General features: G+C 43.0%; 1 protein-coding gene across 1 annotated transcript in view; it reads right to left on the bottom strand.

Moving 5' to 3' along the window:
- The window catches only part of SND1 (staphylococcal nuclease and tudor domain containing 1), a 451387-nt gene that overhangs the window by 376743 nt on the left and 58738 nt on the right, over positions 1-15906 (bottom strand). The window contains exon 10 of the mRNA XM_006771404.2: positions 15336-15449. Within this exon, the coding sequence (XP_006771467.1) occupies positions 15336-15449 (114 nt within the window). The remainder of the gene's footprint in view (positions 1-15335; positions 15450-15906) is intronic.

Consider the following 15906-nt stretch of genomic DNA (forward strand, 5'->3'; position numbering starts at 1 on the left):
GCTTGCCTGCCTGCCTGATTGCCCCTAACCATTCTGACTGCCTGCCTGATTGCCCCTAACCGCTTGTCTGCCTGCCTGATCACCCCCTAACTGCTTGCTTGCCTGCCTGATTGCCCCTAACTGCTCACCTACCTGCCTGCCTGCCTGATCACTCCTAACCACCTCTGCCTTGGCCCCTGCCACAGTGGCTTCGTCCAGAATGACCTCCAGAAGGTCGTTCAGCTGTCCAGTCTAATTAGCATATTATGCTTTTATTATTATAGATGGTGCCTCCAAAATGGCTGCAGGAAATATTTTAATTTGCAAAATTACACTGAAAGAAGAAAGCTTGTGTTACCATAACAAAGACAACCAGCTGCAGCTTCTTGTAGATGGCAGAAATTCCAAAAAACAGGAGCTTGAAGAAGTCCACCCAACCATGTGTAAGGGGGACAATCAACAGCCCGCTCAGCTCAGATGACAGCCCATGTGGCACATTTGCAGACAAGTAAAACAGAGCTCAGTTTTGACCCTGGCTCCTCCATTTAGCAGAAAAGGAGCCTTGAGCAAGTTACCCATCTTCCCACGCCTCCATTTCCTCATCTGTCTAACAGGGAGGCAGTGGAGAAAGCACATGCCCAGTACCTCACACTCTGCCTGACACAGGCATCCAGGGCCAGGAGGCCTCCCTCGGTATCCAACAACCTCCTCTACTCCGAGTCTGTAAATAATACGCCAACTTCCTCCACAAGAAAGAGATTGCCCCTCAGAACATTCTGCTCTGTTTGGCAGTTGGACTCACCTCATAAGATTAATAAATCCACAGACAGACTTTTAGATCCCATCTTTGTGAGCGAGCGTATTTGCATAAATCAGTTAACCAGTCTAACAACATTTCTCAGCCTATAAATTTAAGCTCAAAGCTGAGCCCTAAAAAGCAGCTCAGCTGAGCAGACCCTTTCTATAAGGCCTTAAAAATGGACAAGCTTCCCTCATCATCAGTCTTTATACAGAGCTGTCACCCAACATTAAACCTACACAATGTTCTTTTGTGGGCCTGCCACGACTCAGAAGTCACTTTAGGATTTTTGCTGTGCTGTATCCTGAACCATGACCAGGCTCCTGGCTCCTCTGTATATGCCATAAAGCTCCTGTTTTTTTTCCCAACCATTCGAGGCTGCTTGCACATGCCGAAGGCAAGCAGATGCTTTATCCCTACACCTTTTTCTCTGCCTTACCAAGTTCAGTTAATATAATGGCACATGAGGTGTGAACCTAGATGTAACAAGGCACTACTTCATAAACCTTTTCACTTTTTATTATAAAGTGAAATTCACCCTGAAACTGTTCTCGGGCCCCACCTAAACTAAACATAAATAGTACGTTATAAATCCCCCAAAATTCCACTGTTCCCCTAGAGACCCTGTTCTCTAAAGCAGACAAATTTCCTCTCCTATCTCCTTTTACTGGAATCCTGGGGAGATGTTTAAGCTAAGAAGGAATATGTCTGGTTAGCAGTTGGTTGAGAGAGCTGGGGGGGAGGAAAAAAGCTCATACAGGAAACAGAAAGCTCATACGGAAACAGCAGAGATATTCCTGTGTCTAAGTCTGGCTCAAGAAAGAAAAGTGGTGCCTGGCCAGCGTGGCTCAGTGGTTGAAAGTTGACCTATGAACCAGGAGGTCAGGGTTCGATCCCCAGTTAGGGCACATGCCTGGGCTGCGAGCTGGATCCCCAGTGTGAAGCATGCTGGAGGCAGCTAATCAATGATTCTCTCTCATCATTGCTGTTTCCATCTCTCTCTTCTTTTCCCTTCCTCTCTATAATCGATGAAAATACATTTATAATAAAAATTTTTAAAAAAGAAAAGTGGTGTTGTCAAAGACCAAAATCATGGACCACCAGCCTTAGCAAAGCCCCACTTCTCCATTGCTAGAAGCAAACATCTAACAGTTCTCAAGCTGCAGTGCAAAAGAAACACCTTGAAATTGTGAAAAATGAAGAGTCCAGACTCTCGCCAGAGATTCTATCGCAGGTAACTTTTAAACTGCACTGTGAAAACAGCTGACCTGACCTCTGCTCTAGGGGAAAGACTCTCACCTGGTTTTCACGGTGAGAGCCAACAGGGCATATACCTTTATATCTGAGCTTGGGCTTAGAGGGAATTAGGGACACCATGACGAGAAGGGCAGACCCCTAAATATATACTGTTCACTCAAAAGACATGGCAGCAACAGAGATCCACTTGATCTTTGCCCTCAGAGCAATCCTGTGCAAACCAGAAGGCTGGAGCTCATCTGTAGCAAATGAGAAGTGATAATGTTGACAGCCATATCTGCAGTGAATGTAACAGTTAACCATCAAATGGTTTGTTCTTGCAGAACTTCCCATCAGGGGAACCTAGAGAACTGTACGTATGAACAGCATTTTCCTAAGAGGGAAGGGGACAAAGGTAGAAGGGAGATGTACCAAAGTCAAACAGTATTCAGAAATACCAAAGGGCTCCTGCTCCCAAGCTTGTGAACTCCATCACCTCAGTATCACCATGGTGCTATCAGACACACAAGGATGAGGGTGGCAAAGGCAAAAACTGCTTCCTTACATTTCATGTCTTCAAGTCTCCTGCTATGCTAGGGGCTTTACAACCCTGAATTAGCCATGGCAGTGGGTTTTAATTGGGCAGAAAAGACATAATTAGAGTCAACGTGGACTTAAGGTAAAGGGAGAAAAAGGAAAATATGCCTCTCTTCTTACTGTTCACACCCTCTTCACCCTGACCACCACCAAAGACAGTAATGATGAGGACCATGCTAGGAAGGGGGACAAGAGAGCGAAAGGGGCAAAGATGGTAATGAAAGAGGGAACAACAAAGAAACTGGGAAAAGTATCCTGAAGCTGCAATTGTCCCACAGGCACCACAGAAGTGAATCTTACAGCCTCTAAAAACTGCCTTCTACAACTAATTACAAACACCATGGGTAAAGCTGATATCACAAAAGACAAAGATTCTCTGCTCAACTCAGGTTCCTCTGAACTCTCTCTTAACTAGGTCCTGAGCTTTGGGTACCAGGTATATCCCTGCATTATCCAGTTGAGCAAGAATCCTGCTAAGTCCGTTTAGACAGAATCTTCCGCCTCCAATGTCTCATCATCCTTCCTGGTTCCTCATCCTCTACCATCTCCAATCCCACCCTGCTCCTTGATTATAAATTCCCACTTTTTCTATTTGGAGTTGAATCCAATCTCTCTTCCCCACTAAAAAAAACCCCATTGTAGTGGTCCCTACACCTATCACAATGGTCCTAAATCAAGTCTACCTTATCCTACTTTAACAAGTGTTATGAATAACTTTTTATTTAACACAAACAAGGCAGAAGGAGGAAAACCCTGCCCTCAACCCCCACAAGCACACTGAGCAGGCTCAAGCACCTGATTAAAGACAAAGACTCTATTGGAATCAGAGATATGCCCTCTTCGAATCAGCTATAGATTTAGAGACTTGACCAATTAAAATATCAATTTATGAGAATTCTGGGAGTAGAAGGATACTTACCAGGCTTAAATTGTGCAAATGTAGTTTTCTAGAACATGAAATTGCATTTAAAAAGCAGTTTAAATGTGGATCTCCAAGAAAACTAGAATAATCAAGTTTGGTTGTTGACTATGTTATACGTAGTGAATTCAGGTCAAATGATGCCACTCCTTCTGGCTGAACCCAAAGCAAGACAGCTAAAAGGCAACAGTAAACTTCAACAATGCTAAACATTTTATTTGTGGACTCATATAGTACCTAACACATAGCGCAGAAAATTTAAGAGCAACACTCAAGATGAAGAAGACAGCCACAAGTTCTTTTGCAAGGTCTGCAGTAACAAGTAAGAGAATGACCAAATTGTGTGGGCCAGAAGTGACCTCATCATTTCAATAGGGAAGTGGTAGGAAGGAAAGGTAGAAACCACAGTGGACGTGGGAGAGTAGCTGAAAGAAATCCAAATGAAAACTAAAGTCACAGGAGCAGAAATCTATACTCTTACCACTCAGATACTTTCAGAAATATTCCCAAGTCAAAACACAAAAGCAAACCAAAAACAGGCACCAACTTGTATCAGAACGTCTGAGAACCCCGAGTTGGGGAAGATAATGAGCTGGGGGGAAAGGAGCAGAATCGGGCGACAAGAGTGCAAAGCTGCCAGCTCTGGGGTGGCAGGAGAGCAAGGAGAGAGCATGTTCTCACTTGAGCACATTCGATTATATTCCTAGACAGACAGACAAGACAAAGATATTAAACACTCATAGCCTCTGCCCTTGGAATTCATTTCTTGCTGGGTGATGATGGTGAGAGACGAAAGGCTGTAGGATTGTGTTACACTGAATTTTCAGGTTCCATCAACTACCTCAGGTACCCTGGGACTAATCTGTATCTTTCAGGATGGAGATCTATCTCTATCAGCGCCCCAATGACCATTCTCTCTACTTTATGGATATATAATAATATCAATTGGCCCAAATGGTTGTTACAAACTAAAGCAGCTTAATGGATTCTCAGTTGAAAAGCGTACATTGCCCTGGACTCTGATATTACTGCACCCAAGCATCTCCAGAATAACTATAACCTGTTATGCAAACAGCAATGTCTAGACTGAAAGAACCATTCACTCCTCTGAAAGAAGAGGACTGGGAGGGGGTGAGGGAAGAAGGGATGAAGCCAAAAAGCTTTAAAAGCAAGGAGGCGGGTCCACAGAGCAATCTGTGAAGACCCGACAGAGCCTGCTTCAAATCGCAGGGTGGAACCTGGACACTTTCCTAAGGAAAATGCTGAGCTGTTCGCTTAATACACACTGAAGGGAACAGTAAAGGGCTGGGATAACTTCTTTCCCCTTTAGAAGAAATAAATAAGCCTGCTTTGAGGGATGTCACGTCTCTCTCCTCTTAAAGCACACAATGGCCTAATGATCCTGGCCGTCCCAATGGCCAAAATCAACAAATGGAGCTGTCTGCCAACTCGCTCGTGCAGAACATAGTGCGCTCGCTCACAACAGCTGCACAGAGAGGTAAAGAGGAAACAGGGTTCGGTAAGAATAGGGTGGACAGTACAGGCTGCACCCCCACCCACAGGGACTAGCCTCCAGCCAGGGCCTGAGGGAGCAGGCAGGCTGGAAAGGGCGCCCTGCGCATGCAGCACATGGCAGCCCCTCGGCAGAGATCCACCTACAGCTTCTAAAACAAGTCCCTCCAGCTGGATAAGCAGATACTAAAGGCAGCTCCAAGTGAGTAAGAATGTGGCTTCCTCCTCATCCCAGACCACCTGACAAAAGAGAACAGCACAACCTTCCTTCCAGCCTCCCCAGGAATAAGGAAAACTGTCCTGGGAGAGAAAGAGTGGTCGACTCAGAAAGTCAAGTGTCAGTACTCTGCCTACCCCTCCCCAAAGGATGAAGAGTGAGGAAAGCCCACCAATGAGCATGGAATGAGACATTATACTATGAACATGTGAGTATCAATTATGTGCTGGGCAGTGACCTAGCAAGAGATGTGAAGAAATGAGAAATCTACTTTACCCAGAAAAATCAAACTGCATAGGGAAGGGGAGGAGGCATTTTAAGGGAGAAATAGAAACTACAGGCATCCATTATACGGTTTATCCAGAATCAGCAGGACAGGGAAGCACCCAAATTCTGGGATCATTGTCTGAACAAAAGGTGCAGATGTGCACATAATGGGGATGCTTCTGCACAGCCTCACGAAGGGCCAAATACGGTGACACAAGGATGAAGGAGTCTACATCAACTGATTTCCCGAAGAGAGATGAAAAGGTCAGGAATACAAAGGCCTTCAGAGCTCAACTGAAGAAATCCTCCTGGGAAACAGCAACATGCCCAGGTGGCCACCAACACACACAACCCTGACTCAGGCAAAGGGATTTGCAGCCAAAAACAGACTGACAGCATAGTAGATAGTGAGAATAATGCAAACAACCCAGAAACTGGACGCAGATTTTCAAAGGAGTGCTGAAATGAAGTGGCACCAAAAATATGCCTATGCAACAGGCCTGTCATTTGCTGGGGGAAAAAAGCAAGCATCTGTGTCCTTCAGCTTCCCCTCTAGTCTCAATTCTGAAAAGCTTTTTCCAAAACAGTGACATGAACTGATGCTGCTTCATCCAGAATATATCATCCAGTCTAAAGTTTACCCTATGACCACAATACACACACTCGGCAAGATTAGAGGTTTAGTTTCTAAAATTATAGACACCTTACTAATCAAAATAATTCCCCAGATCCATAGTGCTACGAGATATGAGGAACTTAAATGTCTGGATTTTGAAATGAACAAAATTTTCCCAGGACAAAGCTAATTAGCCCACCAAGAAGTGAAACCTATAGCATGGCCTAGAGAAGTGCAAGGCACTGGAGGACTGCACTAAACTTGCTTTGAATATAAAATAATATGAAAAGAAGGTAATTTATCTAAACACAGTGTATGTAGCTCTGCAATCAGTACTTCATAAATAGAGAAAGATGAAGGGAAAGCATTATAATTGATTTTAAAATTAGTTCCAAGCAAAGAAATAATCTGACAACCAACAAGGTCGACAACAGTAAAAAATATATAGCCCTCAGGGAAAACATGCACCTAAAAACGTCAATGAATCAAGACACCTAAACTGCTCTGAAAGAAGAATATTTGGGAAAGCCCGAGTAAGAGTAGAGGTGTTAAAAGAATGTCAATTGGGGACTAATCTGCAAAAGCACTTAAAATCCTGACATTAACCCCTCTGCTAGACTGCAGCCACTCTGCACTATGCTTGTGGAATACCACTAGGAGGAAAGCCACCTCCCAGAGAGGCAGGGCTGGTCAACCCAATGGCAGCAACCAGACAAACTAGGAGTGGAGAAAGGAAGTGTCTATAGAAAACTAAGCCACATGTGACCTGGCCATCAGAACAAGTAATCCAATTAGAAAATAGGAAAATGGGAGTGGAAGTTGACACACTGGCTCAAGTTGGAATGGCTATCTATCAGAAGCAGTTAAGGAGATTAGCAATAAATTGATAGATACCACTCAAAAGCAATATATGGATTTGGTCTTGAGCCTCAGCAGATATTTAGATTTGAACATTAAATACTTGCTGTGTTTACATCACTCTGCAAGATTCTAAAAAGAAAGGATATGAAGCTGAGAAAACCATGCCGTTCCAGCCCTGAGAGTAGTTTAGGCTTTACAGTGGAGAGCAGGCCCCAACATTAATAAGTAGTACAGGCTGACAAGGAGGTGGGAAGTACTGTGTGTATGGAAATCTTGGGGCAAAAGGCACCTTCAAGAGCCAGCACAAGAAAAAGGGTTACCTGAGCACAGAACTATGTTAAATGGTCAGAGGACAGTAAATATGATGCGACTGTCAATGTAAGAAACAACAGAGAATTACTGTGGCTCACAGGATTGAAAAGAGGCAAGAAATATGAACACACCAGCAGCAGAAAGTTTTAGATAAATTGAAAATAGAGAACTGTGTAAAGGTGATGATTAAATGAAGAGAGACGAGAGAGAAAAAGAGATGGATAGCAAGAGGTAAATGTACATGGTTCAGGGAAAGATTAATGCCCAAGAACCACTAGAAGATGCTAAAATCCCACACAAAGTATTTAGAGGGAACAGGCAAGATCATGGGAAAGGGAATGCATTAACCAAAGGAAACAAAAGAAAATATAATTTGTAATAGGAAGAAGAAAGCAAATCAAAGGGAAACAGGATAGATTCTTGCTGTCTTCTCCAGGTCACAATTCACTATAAAGATCAATGAATGTACATTTTAGGAACTCTGCAATATATCCAAATACCAAATGTCTTTACCTCCCCCTTGATTCAGGCCTGCCCCCAGTGACCTCTCCAGCCAAAAAAGCAGGTTGTACCTACATATGAGTGTTTTTGCAAATGATAGGATATATATATATGAAATCTTAAAAAGATGAGCTAAGACCCACCCATAGTCTTCTCATAATTTTTTCAGTCCTCTAACAAAGACAGTTTCAAGCGTTCTTCTCAGAAATGCCCAGATCAAACAAATCTGAGGCGTACAGAATGCCTCTGCCAGCGCTCTGGTATAGTCTCAGTCTGTCTTTTGATCACACCGCTGCAGTCCCCAAATCTCCCCACTGGAAACCGGTGAAATGCTATATCCATTTCAAAGAGCTTTTGCTTCTCTCCAAGGTCCGTAATGCCAAGCTGGAGTCCCTCTCTAATTCACTATTTGCCTTATGCTCCGTCACAAGTGGGAGATCACAGTCAGTGAGCTTATTGGTTCGCCCGCTTCACTTAGGAACGCCGCCCCACAGCTTTCTGTTGGTGTGCATCTAAGTGGCAGCATCATTTGCTTTAGGGTCCGGAGGGACCAGTCATCTTGCTTTCAGAAATCTAAACTGGAGGGAATAGGTTGAGAACCGCTTTTAATCGTGTCTAAATGGCAAAGGACCCTGGGGCCCTGTGCAACGAATGGAGTTATTAGCACCTGAAACTGCTCTGCTTCTGAATCCCAGGGCATCACTCATAATATGCCTACCTGCAGCTCCGTCTACTGTCAACTGCCTACATAGAAGACCCAGTGGGGTGAGGCTTGGAAACAGCTTCCCCATCGAAAGGCAGCAAGGGCACTGGAAGATCAGGCAGATTGCAGCTTTAATAAAACTGACCTTTCAGTGCCCAGGTCTGAATATTTAAAGACCCTGTTATGAAAGAACAATTATGTGGTAAATAAGTTCACAGGGAAGAGGCTGAAAGAGAGGGTGATGAAAATGAGTACAAGGTGAAAGCACAGGACAAGGAGATGAGAGGCTCCACCTTTCCATACTTACCAGAGGTTCAAGCTGAAGGGGTGTAGATCGGGGTGTAGGCAGGGATAGGGGTGCAAGTAGGTGTGTGTGTGTGAGTGTGTGTATGTGTGTGTGTGTGTGTGTGAGAGAGAGAGATAACTAAGGAAAGAAGTTTAAGAGAAAAGCCCTGCAAATGAAAGCACACTTTGTACACTTAACACCTGGGGGTAGAGTAAATGATGTGCCTGTTTCCAAGGTAAATTTCAGCTCCTATATCCTGGTTCACTACAATAGCACTGCATGAGCAGGCTTCATGGAGGAGTAAGTCAGCACCTTGATCGGATGCCAAGGGTATGTATTTCCATTGTCATTAACACCGCAAGTGTAACACAAAGCTCACAGCAGCCCTGAGCAATAGCACTAGGTTTTCCAGTTTCGCATCAAAGCCACTTGCTCTCTAGGAAGTCCTGAGACTGCACAATGTGTTATCTCCTTTAAGGCAGTAACTCAGAAACCCAGAGCCTTTCTCCAAGACTTAGCACTTGTTTCTTTGTAGCAAACAACTGGATAAAATCAACTATACAGTCTGCCCTCTGTAACAGTGAGTTCAACATCATGTGGGTTCAACCAACCACGAACCAAAAATATTTGGGAAAAGAAAAAATGTTATGTTTTTGCTGACACGTACTATATAGTCTGCCCTACAATGTTTACATTTGTATTGAGCATGTATAGACTTTTGTTCTTGCCATTATTCTCTAAACATAACAACTGATTTACAGAGCTTTTACATTGTACTAGATATTATAAATACTCTAGAAATAATTTAAAGTATATGGGAGGATGTGCTTAGGTTATATGCAAACACTACACCATTTTATTTTTTAAAAAATATTTTTTATTGATTTTTTACAGAAAGGAAGGGAGAGAGATAGAGAGTTAGAAACATCGATGAGAGAGAAACATCGACCAGCTGCCTCCTGCACACCTCCTACTGGGGATGTGCCCGCAGCCAAGGTACATGCCCTTGACTGGAATCGAACCTGGTACCCTTCAGTCCGCAGGAGCCAAACCAGTTAAGGCATTACACCATTTTACATAAGGTACTTTAGCATCTACAGATTTTGGTATCCACAGCGGGCCCTGGAACCAAACACCACCACCACCACCACCACCCCCCCCCAACGTAGACTGTACCGCAAGAACACCACAGCATCCAAAATGGCTCTCAGCCTGAAGGAGTTAACATCTCTAAAGAGTCAACTCTGGATTCATCCTGAATAATCCAAAAGCACTGCGCCACAGAATCAGCATCAGCAGCATCAGCCACCCAACTGTACTCTTTCTGAGGAAGCTATTACACACCCTTGCTTTTAACTCCTGTCATACTTTGAAGCAACAAATCAGGTTCTAACCAAAATCTGAAGAATGAAATACAGGGTACTATTGGAAAGCAATCACCTAGGGTGAAAACAGTTCCTTTGATTGTGCTGTTTTGTCCAGAGCCCTTTCTCTGGCTGCAATTAGAAAGTAATCAAAAGAGGGAAGTAGTAGTATACAGTTAGCCTAGGGCAAAACCTTCTTGCTTCTATGTATAATTCAAGAGAAATGAACTAGTCTCTGGACAAAAAAAGGAAAATCTAATTTGCCTGACTATCCCCACAATATATAGATGTCTCAGTAGATCTATATTAGTTGATGACATGTTATTAGAGGCTTCAGGGTTTGGGGAAGATAAACATTCAAAGAAATATCTCCTTCCTTACTTGAAGGGCAAGCCCCATTGGGTCATCATCTGGGAGCTGGTAGGGAGTCACTGCACGCCATCTGCCTGCCCTTGAGGAAGCTAGACTTGCCCTCCTTACCTACCCCTCCAGATTCTTGATCTGCACCTTCTCCCACTCTGCTCAGAGCAAGCTCCAACACCATAAGCTGTCAGGGTATCTTTTTCTCCATTTTAAAGACAGTGACCTCCAGAAAGTGTCCAAAAATTAGATGGAAGGTAATCTCCTGAGTGTTTTATTCAACACCCTCCACGGTCCATCCGTAGTCTCCAAATAGGCCTCAAGCACTCTGTGTTTCTGCCACTACAAGATCACCCCCCAATTCCTAAACAAACCTCAACATTCTCATTGGAGAATCTACCGGCCTTGTTCTAACTAGGATAGCCACATATTCTTGGGCACTTTGTGCCTTGCTCAAGGGCACCTGGCCAAGGGGACAAGGGCAAATGGGAGCTGAAATTCAGCCTCCCTTGTTTGTCAAACCATGTGCCCTGACATGAGGCTGCCGGGAGGAAGGAATAACCTTCTCTTATTTGTTGCAAGGGTGCCATATGGGCTAACAGAGTTCTGGCACCAATATCTACATCTTGAGTACTCAACTTGTCTTCCCTTGGATAATAACAGTTGGTATACAGTAAAGAATACTAGAAACCAAAGACCCCAAGGAGTTGGATGCCTGTTTGCCTTGTAATTACAGACATAATTATATCCTCACTGGAATCTCCAGGTGATTTTTATTCCAACATGAATATTATACATCTGCTAGAGGCCCGGTGCACAAAATTCGTGCACTGGGGTGGAGGGTGTCCCTCAGCCCAGCTTGCTCCCCTAACCACTTTCCTGCCAGTCTCATCGACGCCTAACTGCTCCCCTGCCGGCCCGGTCGCCCCCAACTGCCCTCCCCTGCAGGCCTGGTCACCCCCAACTCCCCACCCCTACAGGTCCGTTCCCCTCTATCTGCCCTCCCCTACTGGCCTGTTTGTCCCCACTAGCCCTCCCCTGCAGGCCTGTTCCCCGCTAACTGCCCTCCCCTGCAGCCTGTTCCCCCCTAACTGCCCTCCCCTACTGGCCACCTTGTGACCACATGAGGGCGCCCATCTTTTGCAAGGGTGTGATGGTCTATTTGCATATTACCTCTTTATTATATAGGAAAGGATTATTATATAGGATGTTAACCCTAAGATAATCATAGAGTTGAATCTTCCACCCATTATAAATTCTGTGAAATTCCTTTAAGTAGAAAGGCAACTCTAAATCCTCCATTATAAAAAGAGACTGGTTGAGCTACATCCACAAGTTCTCAATTATCATACCATTCACCCACTGGACCTTGGTCAAAAGAGGCTTACCAAAAGAAACACCACAACTCCTTGCTACAGATCAGTTTTCATCTAGTATGGTCTCTTATAAATGCAAATTACTCTCATATTTTGTAAATGCAAGCCACTAACACAATCCTCAAATCTAAATTCCCCGGTTTAAAATTCTTCAAAACAAAATCTAAAAGCGTGACACACATGCTTAACACATGACCCCTGCTTAACTCCCAAGCCCACTTCTCTACTCTCTAGCATTAACTATCCTCTCTATTCCAGTCATACTAAATTATTTGGAATTCATCATATGCCCCATATTCTCTCTCTCTTCATGAGTATCCTGAGATGTTCACAGGTCAAGCAAGATCTGGCCCTGCCTGTATTTTGTATCATACCACTCATGAACCATCAGCAGTAACCATCCATTCCCTATTCCCAAACTTACTCAATTCTGATCAATGAGAAATTGTCTTCTCCCCACTTTTTACTAAGCTAACTCCAAGCACCCTTCCTTAAAGAAGCCCTCTCAGATTATGCATTCTCATAAATTCTAAACTTTTGTTCCATAACTAAGTGAAATTACTTGTGTTCTTCCCCAACTAGATTTTAATGTTCCATGAGGGTTTGGTTTACCACCTGGCAGCAGTTCCAGAATAGTATCCAGTGCAAAGTGGCCCCCAGTAAGTATTTACTAATGATGATGAACCCACTCATTTGAATTTCTAAACTTGTGCTGTCCATTACCATAGCCACAATCCACATGTAGCTGTTGAGCCCTAGAAATATACTAGAACAAACTGAGATGAGTTCCAAGTGTAAAATATACACCAGATTTATAAGACTCAGTAGCCCTACCCAGTTTGGCTCAGTGGATAGAGTGCTGGCCTGTGGACTAAAGGGTCCCAGGTTCGATTCGGGCCAAGGGCACATGCCCAGGTTGCGGGCTCCATTCCCCTAGTAGGAGGTGTGCAGGAGGCAGCCAATCAGTGATTCTCTCTCATCATTGATGTTTCTCTCTCTCTCTCTCTATATATATATATATATCTTCCTCTCTGAAATCAATTAAAAAATATATATAGTAAAAAAAAAGACTTAGTAAAAACTTAAAAATTAAGTAAAATATCTCATTATTTTTTATATTCATTAAATTTTAAAATGTTTTGGATATATTAAATAAAATGCATTAAAATTAGTTTTTAATATAACTATCAGACATCTTAACAAATACAGCTAGCATTTGTAGGTTACATCACATAGCTATCGGACAGTGTTGGTCTAGAGTGCCCTTTCTCCAATCTGATTTCTCTTCTTCCATGAACACTTAGATATACACTAGCTGCTCCTGAGAAGACTTCCCTAGCATCCACCACAACTGGGTTCTTCACAGCACCCCCACCACTGTGCTCAAGGTGCATTACATTAACTTATTGAACTTATTTCTTTATGTGACCCCTCGCTAAAATCCTCTAAAGGAATTGAATGAACAAAGAAGGGAAATCATTCTTCATGTCAATCAAAAGCCATATGTTGTAGACTCTTAGAGCTAAGCCTTACTTAGAACTTTCTGAAAATGGACTAAGATTCTCAGGAGTGAAATTAAAGGAGACGGCAGGGGGTACACACACCTACCTTGGGGTAAAGAACAAGGAATGCTAAAGCCTAAACTAGTACATATATTCCAACAACTTCTCACTGTCCATTGAAGCTAGGGGAAATCTATCCAATTATACCCTGAAGAGTTCAAAAGGATCCTGGAAAAACTAAAACCCTGAGTAATAGTTCACTTCTTACTCCAGAAAACCTACTGTCATCCTACCTAAGCTATAACACTTCTACCCCCCAAAAGCTGCTTAAAATTCAGCTACACAGCCTACATTAACATAATGCATTTGGCTGATGATGCAGGTACAAAAATTAACGTTCAAGAATTTCAAAGTTGTGGTTGCTGTGGGAACCTTAATTCCAACTGCATGGCACAGATGCAGAATTGTGGACTACTCCCAATACTGATCAAATTGGAGATATTTATTTACTCTGTGCAATGAAGCAGAGCTACAGTTACTAAGAGAAACTTATTTTGGCATTTCTTAGGCTTTCATGCATTTAAATTCTCCACGTTACCACAGTACTGTTTGCTGCATTAAATTGCCTCCTCCATGGGGGAAAAAGGGGGAGCGTGAATTGATTGGCCAGACATTCAAAGAACCCATCCTGTATGTGTTTCTTATGCATAATCTGATTCAAAAGACAATCATGATATTTTCATTTTACTCTTATGGGCTGTCTGTAAACTCTCATGCAAATGAAAACAAGGCGTGAATTTCAACTTGTAAGTGTACCAAATCATGTGGACCTACAAAACAACAAAAAAGCAAATTTCACGTCTTTAGAACTACAAAGTAGATAAATTTTAAAAGTAGAGAGCACAATTTCAGCCACACCGTTTAATTTATGAAAACTGTCCAAACACTTGCCCGTGTCACTGGCTCTCACTGAGAACCCAGTTCTGCAACCAATCAACACAGTTGCACATTTAGTTATTCGAGGGCAAAAATAGGAGATACAAAGGTATCTGTAACAACAACACACAGGCAGACAAAAAAAATTCAACCTCAATCCCTATTCTCAACCTCTCATAACTCTAACAATGGGAAGAAAATGGCCTCAAAATTTAAAACAAAACTGTCTGAAGACTACCAATTCATATAGTTTTTATCCTAAGCACTAGAGGCCCAATGCACAAAATTCGTGCAAGGGGCTTGGCCCTCGCAGGCCCAGCTTCGGCCAAAAGGTCATCTGGAAGGACTTCTGGAAGGTCAAGGTCGTTTGGGTGTCCAGTCTAATTAGCATATTATGCTTTTATTATTATAGATAATTTCTCAAAATCACCCACACTGGTTAGGTAAGCACCTATGCTGCCAGAAGATCCAACAAATAACACAAAACAGTGTAACTAATAATTATAGTTACCACTTGCAAAAGATGAGTAGGTGACCCCAGAGAATATATATAGCAAGATTCATTTCTTCCTAGAGCAAAAACAAATGGACCTATCTCATCAAAATGAACAGCAGAAATGGGACGCACTACAACACATGTCAGATGAGGACCTTCTCTCTCCTTATTCTCAGAGAAACAAGATCTCACTAATAAAACACACCTACCATCTCACATATCCCAACCGTAACTCCTCTCAAGCCTCCAAGGGAAGAATGCCAGCAGTGCCCATCCGTAATAAAGTAGAGCAGTGAGTATGCGTCAGGACAAATTGAGGTCTGCCCAATAACAGCTAGGCTTCAGATATTATGAAATACTTTGGAGATTTGAAATACTTTTCCTCTGGAATTCTCAGACATATGAATCACATGTAACTAATTCTCCAGCTCCTTCTATTTGGTTTTTGAAGAGAAGCTTCACTGCTTCCCTACCTGCTTCCCTACTGTTTTCTTACCTGTGTGTTCTCCCCCTCCAGCCTCGGTGGTCGGATGCTGGACAGGTGGATGGTCTTGTAGTCACCGGAGTTCAGCTTCACAACAATGGCATCAGCATTCAGCACCTGCATCACCTGTGGACATGAAGGCAAACTGCTTAAACCTGCTTCAGTGGCCCAGCTCATCGTAGCACACATGCTATGGAACAAGGCTTTCGCCAGTCACAAGAAAAAAAAGTGAGATCAATAGTCATTGAGGCAGATCTAATATCATCCGTCATGAGGCAACAATGTTCGAAAAACTATGCTACAATAGCCAGGCCCCAAAGACCTGGTTATGATTTCTCCAAGAGCGGCGTCTATAGCATTCACAAAGATAGTCAATCTTTTTACTTTTCCCTGACCAAGACATGTGGTTAACTACAGAGCTTACGAACTTGAAATCCAGTCTCTACATGTTATTGAAGATTTTCCTGGAAACAGGATCTAAACTAAAATCAATCCCTATATCTCAATGTGAATCTAGGAAAAGACGCAAGAGCTGGATTAGAAGAAGATACCAGCCCTAGATGAGAAAGAAGCAAAGTATGAT

The sequence above is a fragment of the Myotis davidii genome, unplaced genomic scaffold (genome assembly GCF_000327345.1).
Source record: "Myotis davidii unplaced genomic scaffold, ASM32734v1 scaffold705, whole genome shotgun sequence".
Classification (NCBI taxonomy): domain Eukaryota; kingdom Metazoa; phylum Chordata; class Mammalia; order Chiroptera; family Vespertilionidae; genus Myotis; species Myotis davidii.